This window comes from Ylistrum balloti, unplaced genomic scaffold (assembly GCF_031769215.1).
Source record: "Ylistrum balloti isolate Yb309-2 unplaced genomic scaffold, AGI_CSIRO_Ybal_v1 Utg371986, whole genome shotgun sequence".
Lineage (NCBI taxonomy): Eukaryota > Metazoa > Mollusca > Bivalvia > Pectinida > Pectinidae > Ylistrum > Ylistrum balloti.
This window is the reverse complement of record NW_026782968.1, coordinates 62,552-71,652: the sequence shown is the minus strand read 5'-3', so window position 1 is coordinate 71,652 and position 9,101 is coordinate 62,552. Positions and strand designations below refer to the sequence as shown.

The window sequence follows — 9,101 nt, the reverse complement described above, 5'->3', positions numbered from 1 at the left end:
CTTTGATTCCTGTGACTTTGAAAATTGGCCAACGTAATTCATATTTACAAAGTTGGTAGCCCTTCATCCTAGCATACTACAGGCCCAATTTCATCATCCTTCTTCTTTTAGTTATTGAGAAGTCATTTAAAGATATTGACATTTGATTCCTGTGACCTTTCAAACGGATAAAGGTCATTCATATTAACTAGGGGGGATCAACTTCGTGCATTTAAGAAATAATTCCCCTCTCTCCATGATGTTTTAGACTAATTTCGTTTTGATTTGAAAATGATACATATTATACCAATAAACGGACAAAGTAACATTTGACTCGTGCCTGTTACATGTATTTGTTATCAATATCTATACAATGAATTCATGTCAAAAGTTTATTACATATCTGTGTCTACTGTGCCAATGGAGTCATGTGTTTATTGGTGTTGCTTGCACATCTCCCATCGCGAAATTCGTCGGAGAGGAAGACATAGAATGCCTCCAAATGCAATCGCAGCACCACCCAGGTAGAACACTGAACTTAAGTCGTCGGTCAGGTCAGACAGGAAACCTACAACATACATAGTTTAACAACATAAACTACAAACATCAACCTTCATGGTCTTTGATGATGTACCTGTATTAAAAATTTGCTTTTCATCAACCTCATATTATGAATGATTATCAAGTTTTCATGCTTAATATGTATCATGCGAAATACTATTAAAAGTTTTATTGGAAAAGGATCAAAAGAGCACATTGTATCGCACAATCATCAATATACAGGCATGCACATTGATTTGCTTGTAGCCATATTGCTAGCAGAGACAGTTGATAAAGGCACTTGATGTCAACTGGATTTGTCTTTGTCACAAGTACTTCACGTTCTTTGGAAATAATCATCAGACATGTAAGAATTGACACATTTATGAAACAATGGAGTAAGACCACCTCCTATTCAGATTTTCACATTTCTTCCGATCAATTCTGATTTTTTTTCGATCGCCTCTAAAGTTTCAAAATTGAGGCAGTTAGCTTCACTGATACGCTCTAAATAGATGAGAAAGCAACATTTTGCAGTTTGATAAATTAATTAGCTCTGTTGTATTGAAAATTGATATTCACTTTGTGTTTCGTACATTTCTATGGTCAATTCTTCTTCTGTGTTTACTTTTTAATTTTTAAGGTTCTTTGTAATATACAGGACATATGCAAACTAATTGCTATTTGCGGCACAATGGGACGAAAGAAAACTCCAATCATATTACAAATGTATCAACCAGTTATTACCTGCTAAAGGTGATCCAAGCAAGATAGAAACCCCACAAAACGTACTAATGATACCAAATAATGCTGGGAGTTCTTGAATTCCTTTCAGCTCTATCAAAATTATCGACCTTAATGGAATATATGTTCCTACAAATAAATAAAATATTGTAAACAAAACGCAAGGCATTCACTGAAAAATTTGTCTTCGACTTGAAAGCATGGAAATATTGAATCTAACACTGTGACAAATTTATTTACCAATGTATGAAAACGATCGGCATACATACCAATAGCAGTTCCGAAGACGACTGAATAAACAGCTAATACCGCAAATGAGTTGTAATAAGGAATGAAGATTGTGGCCACACCGCCAAAACCAACGACTACGCCGTTGATCAGGATACAGTCCGCCCAGGATCGATCTGCTAACAGGCCCATTACAACCCTCATAAGTGTGTTGAATATCCCGATGATAGATAGAAGGAGAGCGCCATCAGAAGCTGAGAGGTCCTTCTCCTTAGCATACTCTGGCAGGAAATTGAACGGGATGTAAAATCCTAACAAAGAAGATACCGGCATGTTAACAGAATGTCATCAAATACAAATACAAATTGCATAAAGATCAAATGTTCCAGAAGTGTAAACGCCTTCTGCTTCATCGACGACACCCGCCATGAATATTTTGGTCAACGTTAATGTTTTTAAACATAATGAGAACAAGGTCAGCGGTGAAGAAACCATCAGAAAAAACTAACGATTTTCAAAAAATATCCAACTAAATTCGAATAAGGAAATAGAATTTTCACCGACTCCGTAAAACTTCCTCATAAATTTTATCAACGTTCGTTTCTTGAAATCTTATGTTATGAGCTAATCTGTCAGCTGTCGCCATCTTCCACAAAAGTAATTCTAACGGCAACACATAGTGAGCGAGTACGTACTCATAAAATCAATTTTAATTTAGAACAAAATCCAACGTTTCAAGAAAACCCCAAAATCGCAAAGCTGAGACATTGATAAAAGTATCTATTAGATGTAATGAACATGGTGTCATCAAAACCAAACTGAACAGGATAAACAACGATCTTCTTAGTCGGAAAACAAGTCATGAAACCTTTTCCATGTGCTTACTTTCGGTCATGGGATTATTTGTGGAGAAGTTTGATAAAAGAAGCGGCGGTCAAGGCCAAACTGGAAATTATGAAAATTACGAATACACCTATCTAGCTTCTACTGGATTGAAAGACTTCCGCATAACATTACATGTTTCTGTTTGACCACAAGGACCCGGGATAATTGATTGACAATTACTTCGAAATTTAGTTCATCCCGCGTCACTATACAAGAAGTATTATTTCATAGCAAACCAGAATATGATGATTTATAAAAGATCAATTAAGGTTTTGCTGTTAGATGTGAATTCAGTGACTTTCAAAACTATAGAATTAGTTTCATTTCGGTATCGTTAGTCTGGTTTTACTTTTATAACGGAAGCGAGGAAAGTGAAATAAAATCTATCTAAAGGCCTTATGTAGTTTTGTCAGTTTCAATTTCAAAACTGTTAACAAACGGCAGGAATATGACCTTATTTTAATACATCAGTTGATAATAAATCAAATATTTTGTTATTTTCAGAAAATTTAATTTCGTAGCAATCAAATTATAAATACATATTACAGCATTAGAACGCATGATAAAGTTCACATTGTTTTGTTATTTATCAAGCTCAGTGACATCCGCTTCCCCCCAAACCAACCAAAATTGAACCAATCATTGCCTTAGTACAATGGTCTTCTTTATTGTGTGCACGTCATTTCGTGTTTATTATGAATGTGCCCTTGTACATTTGCCTTCAAATAGTAATAGTTTACACTGTGTCTTCTTCTACTTTGGGTACTAACGGACCATTAATTCCGTACCTGGGGTGTGCTAGAGGTTGGAATATCCACTAGCGACAAATCGATAATACAACAGTCAATCTACAAGTAATTTCATATTTATTTCAACTTTGCTAGATGTATTTAGTAATTGAATTTTCTGTCATAGTTCTCGAGAACTTCCAAACATTGTTGTAACTGGCTGGCTGACGAGATTCGTTATGAATATAAAACTATAACTTTTTCTGAATCTGATAGATGTGTTGCTGTAAACGACTAGTTTTTGTCCGATGTCATGGCAATCTAATATTACATGTAATCAACTTAATATATTTAACGTTTTATCAAGGAAAAGTTGAAAATAAGAAATAGTATCTTTCAGATGTCTTTAAATTAAACGTAACATTAACATAGATACTCCATTTGTATCCATATTTCTAACGCTCAGATGACCCTTCTGTCATGTTTACATAAAGTTTAGCTTATGATCATAATAAGTAATATACCAAAGTAACGTAACACGTACCAAATGATACAAACCAACACGAGACTGCATAGATAACCACTGAAGGACTTGACAACAGTGAAATTCGAAACATTTGACGCACGGATGGACACATCGAGTTCTTCCGAGCAATCGGATCACTTCCCTGTAATTCTGTACTCCCTAGCGGTGTCTTTTTTCGCATTTCAATTGGTCTGTATACTGCAGCAAATATAACTCCATTCGACACGATGGCGGAGATGACCCACATGGCGCCCTTCCAGCCGTACGCCTCCAGTAGAAGGACACCAATTAGGGGAAAGACGAATCCTCCAATACCTGACCCACATCCGGCTATCCCTGTAGCGAGGGCCCGGCGTCTATTGAAGTAGTAACTTACTATAAATATCGAGGGTCCATATACAAGTCCAAACCCTGTACCTGAAAGAATTATTAGGAAATGACATCTTTTTGCATATTCATTTATGATTAAGACAATAAAAATTAATTACAGATCAATACATATATTCCTTTTAGGCATGTTTTATTGAAATAGTTGAAAAATGGAAAAGCCACATTCTTTGAACAATATATATTATATAACCTCATTTTACGTGAGAAAATAACAGTTTTTTTAAATTACCACCAACAATGCCGTATAGCAGAATCATGACGTCAAGGTTTGGAGAGAAGGTGGAGAGGAAAAGTCCGATACTGGCTACCATAGCTCCGACGATAGCTACCCTCCGACACCGGAACCGTCTTGCTATCGCTCCCACTAATGGACCTGATTATAAGTAGATAGTGATACCATATCATCACTATTTCACAATAATTTTGATATGACTTAGTTAACAATTAAGTAAGTAAACAGTTAAATAAAACATAAAACATAAAACATTTTTGTGTGTTAATGAAATGTTAGGGGTAACTACGCGATATCCAAGAGTGGAAGTCTCAGTAAAGATAAAATAAATTCAGCAATATTAAACATCCATAGAAGTCTTATACAAATTCAGTACGGTACACGCCTTATTAATACCTACATTATATGATAACAGTGACGCTAGAAATCTAACGTACGGAGGCCCAAAAGGAGAGTTAGGAACAATAAAATCGGCCACAACAAACAGATTTAGAGCTGCACTAAACTCGTTATTGAGAAAAAGTAAATTTCAATATTGAATAAATTAAACAGAGTATTATTATTAGTATTACAATCATTACGACACGTCGACACATGAAAGGTCATTAGGGCCAACAACCGGTAAAAGACACAGTCTTCCAAACAATAAAAACATCGAACAAATTAAAAGGTAAAAGAAAAATGCTAAAAATCTGGAATGGTTATATTATCACAAAAAAATTAAACAGTTTCAAAAAGGGTTTTTAGACATGTAATGTTAAGATAAAAACATTATCGAGTAGACAGAAAGTCAATGCAGTCCAATAAAGAATGTTCAACGATCAATAGCTCATCATATTTTATGCACCAAGGATTATCTTCGCCTTTCAACATGTTATGTATGTGTAAGGTATATATGGCTCATCCGAAGACGGGCAAGGACAACTTCTTCTCGGTGGTTGTCTCTTAAGCATGGAGACCATTCACCGATGATTTACGGAGTGCAATTTATTTTTAGTACATTGATTCCTTTTCTCCTGCCACTTGGCTATTAAAACGTGTTTGATTAATGGTTGAAAATAGTTTGAAAACAACAGGTGGTAGCGACACAATCGGTTTTTTCATTGCCTGGTATTCCCAGGTAAGTATTGATGTATAAGAATAAAGATATTTTCGATATTTCCATGCTATAATTTGTAGTACAGAAAGGGAGTTGGAATGGATAACAGCTCTCATTACTTTGTTGTTTTTTTTTTTAATATATTCAAGGGCGAGGTAGATAGTTCGCGCTTCTGCCGAGAACATTGAAGCGTTGTTCGGTAGCTGGTATCTATATGCTTCTTCTTAACCATGGCCGCAACAACCTTATCATTATCTTTCGAACCATCAGTATATACATGTAGAAATGTTTAATGTTTAACCAGCAATTTTGAGAAGGATGAACGAAAGGTTCTACAGTGGGATACAACTGTAAAATAAAACTAGCAAAATAGATGAGTGAAACAAAAAGGGAAAAAAAACTTTACTCTTATGACACAAAGTTGATAAAGAGCTTGGCATGACCAGTTGATTGATCATTGAGTGCCGCAACGTTCACCCGTCTTACTGAGATTGAGGCCAAAGGGATATATTTAGGGAAGGCTATGCGAAATTGCTTGAGAATATAGCGCGAACCACATAACCGTCCCTCTATCACGAGAATTCTTTCTCCCGGTACTAACGGGACGCCACCCACGGCAGACGGTTGCCCCTTTTAGTGGACTTTTATCACTTGCTGTAGGACACAGCTTATATATTCTTACCCCTATCCGCAGGGGAAGCTTAGGTGTTGAACGTTTCGGAATGAAATCCTGATCTAATGAATAATTTTTCGTAATAAAATCATCTTTAACATGGCAAGTTTTCAAAAGTTCTGCAGAATATGACTTTCAATCTTGGGTGGGGAGTTTGGGGGTCGAAACAAGCACTGTATATAACAAATTGCCATCAAAATTAGATAATTAAGTTAATAAAAGCAAGTGTGTACAATTTTTACAATGCTTTTATGTAAAACGTACAATTTCCAATCCGTGGATTCAGCTTGACTACATTTAATAGACCTTTGTCAAAAAGATTCGAAGGTAAGAGCTAAAATATCAGAGATGCATGTAACACAAAGTCTCTGCCGATATTTGTTATTTACAAACTTTGTTACGCATGTCAGATAGAATGTACTGGGAATCGAAAAAATCATTTACAGAAAGTGCAGATTACAGGTACACTTAAGAATAGAATGACCGTTTAATTTTTGTTTATGTCGTTGTGTAATGAAGAACAGATGAGTATATTAATATCTTAGCGTTATCGCGATGCAAATGTCCACATTTAAGTACTATCAACTTACAACTTGTTTTTGTTCCTCGATCATGGTTTAAGACTTTCTTTAACCGATCTATCGAACCTTTTACCTTACATGTATCTGAATTGAAATGATATGATGTATATACTACATTACATGTATCGTTGTGGTGTACGCTTTAACAACATTTTCCTGCAAATAAAAGACAACAAAAAATATATCGTTTGATAGCGTAAATACAGTTTATACCTGGCTGATCGGGGAATGATCGCCACTTACTAGAAAACGCGTTACCATATTCGCATAATTTCGATGTCAATTATTTTAGCTAACATACATTTAAACAACTTGTTAAGATGCTCAGGTTGATCATTGGTCAAGGAAGAAATAATCGTCTAGACAGTATTTAGTATAAACAATTCGTTATTCCCGATTTCAACAATATGAAACTGGTGCAGTTTTCTGGTGCATCGTAAAGCAAGCAGGATTGTCACCGTAAATAAAAGAAGAGGGAAAAAGAGTAAAGTAGGTCAGTCGGCATCATACGACTGTAAAATGGACTGTGAACATGTGTTAAACCTATGAAGATATCTATAAAGAACAGACATTATCACGAACATTTCTAAACTTGTAGATAGAACGAAAGGTTGCCTAAAATTATCCATAGCTCGTAATTGTAAAAGACATGTTCCTGCTACATCGCCCAGGTGAAAAGAAGGTTGTTTATAATCCCCTTTAAGGGATGGTTTTAATCCGTTCCGGTCACCTCATCTGTGCTATAGGTATTTTCCTAACCTTGGCACAATCATTATTCATTATTAGAACGTTTAATGCGCGATAAAGGCAAAACTCTTTCGCCTGTATGATAAAGTTGCTACCTTTCGCCTGTATGATAATGTTGTTCCCTGTAACTACTCATTATTCAGTATTCATGGGATGTGTTTGTTGTAATGAATTCCTAAATCGATGAAGTAACGATGTTAATGACGACGCGGCAATTTCAAGGCTAACGAGTCTCATAACTTAATGTCCACAACATTATTTTTTGTCAATATAGGAGTGAATCACCTTTCTAAAGATCTCATCACATTTCATTAAATTCGTACAAGTTATTTCAATTGTTGCATTACATGCATATTGATATTACATACCAATTAATAAAGACGTCCCACTGGTGACAGAGCTGATAATTTGTGTTTTGCCTTTACTACCACCGAAATATTCCAGAAGGTCCTCAAAGAAAATTCCAAAAGAATATATAACTCCGTTCAACAGAAAGTTGTTCATGAAAGATGCAAACGCTACCATCCATCCCAATCCGCCATCTGAAGCCGTTTTTTCAAAACATGGACCAATGGTTTCATTATTTTGATCTGTGATTTCACTACTGCTCCCATCATTGTCTGTCTCTTGAATCTGGAATTCTTTATTCACGTCGTCATAAGATCCTTCGCAATTCGCAAATTCTCTACTAGGGCCATCGAGTATACGATTTGCAGCAATAAGTCTTCCATCGGAAACTATTGAAATGTAAGTTGCACTTCCGTTCTCCAGGATAGATGCCATCTAAGAGAAAACGAATTACTGTCATTTCAGACATATATCTATATTACATTTGTTTTGTGAATTCCACATTACTTAAATGTTGAACAAAATGAATTTGATTTACCAAAACAATGTAAAACAAAGAGGTGAAAATATGTGATTATATATAGATGTAGAGTATATGTAACGCAGAGCGCACCAACATTAATGTGAGGTTTGGGAAAAATAATTGACTAATATAACGGATCGAAAATTATACGGAAAACTCGTGTAATTATGACTAGATTGCGATCATAGGCGTATTAAGTATTGATCGTTGTTTATGAAAGTCATTTTTAATATGGCTTTTTTTAATAGAGCTCTTATTAGATCAAAATTAGACTACGGTTCCATTGTGTATGGATCTGGTAGACCTTCATTTCTCAAATTATTAGACATTGTTGATCACCAGGTCCAAAGCTCGCTCTCGGAGCTTTCAAGACCACATCTACAGCAAGTCTCTATGTAAAAGCTAACGAACAATCACTATGTAGCCGTTGAAATAAATTGGCTTTGCAATACACCATTCAGCTAAGGTCAAATCCTTCAAATCCTGCTTTTTCACTTGTATTTGATCCAAGATATAAAATCTTGTTTCAAAACAAACCAAACACAATTCGACTATTCAGTATTCGGATTTCCACTCTTGATGATATTGACCAAATTCAGTCATTTGGAACGATAAAAACTCCAACCTGGCACTTGAATTTGACTTTTCACTTCATGAAATGGTTAAACCAGACACTGACAGTTTCACGTTTCGTTCATCGTTCACAAAAATTGATAAAGTTGCCGCGGCCACGGTTACACAACATGAAAGCTCTGGGTGCCGGCTACCGAACAACGCCTTAATATTCTTGGCGCGAAACTATCTACCTCGCCCTTAAATATATTGAAACAAACAAATTAAAGAGAGCTGATATCTATCCAGACTCCCTGTCTGAACTA

At 35.5% G+C, this 9,101-nt stretch overlaps 1 protein-coding gene across 1 annotated transcript; it reads right to left on the bottom strand.

Moving 5' to 3' along the window:
• Positions 1-413: 413 nt before the first annotated feature.
• On the bottom strand, positions 414-8,135 carry LOC132564033 (monocarboxylate transporter 12-like). Its single transcript, XM_060228783.1, has 6 exons — positions 7,721-8,135; positions 4,250-4,393; positions 3,649-4,047; positions 1,533-1,802; positions 1,267-1,392; positions 414-547 (listed from the first exon to the last, which is right to left on the bottom strand). Exons 1-6 carry the CDS (start codon positions 8,133-8,135, stop codon positions 414-416), a joined length of 1,488 nt encoding a protein of 495 aa, XP_060084766.1.
• Between the last annotated feature and the right edge of the window lie 966 nt (positions 8,136-9,101).

What these genes read in the sequence shown, in the direction of transcription:
- LOC132564033 (XM_060228783.1), bottom strand. Translation starts at nt 8,135, where the DNA reads ATGGCATCTATCCTGGAGAACGGAAGTGCAACTTACATTTCAATAGTT. An exon ending in TGGGACGTCTTTATTAATTG is followed by an intron (nt 4,394 to 7,720) that starts GTATGTAATATC and finishes ACTTATAATCAG; the next exon opens with GTCCATTAGTGGGAGCGATA. An exon ending in GCTATACGGCATTGTTGGTG is followed by an intron (nt 4,048 to 4,249) that starts GTAATTTAAAAA and finishes TAATTCTTTCAG; the next exon opens with GTACAGGGTTTGGACTTGTA.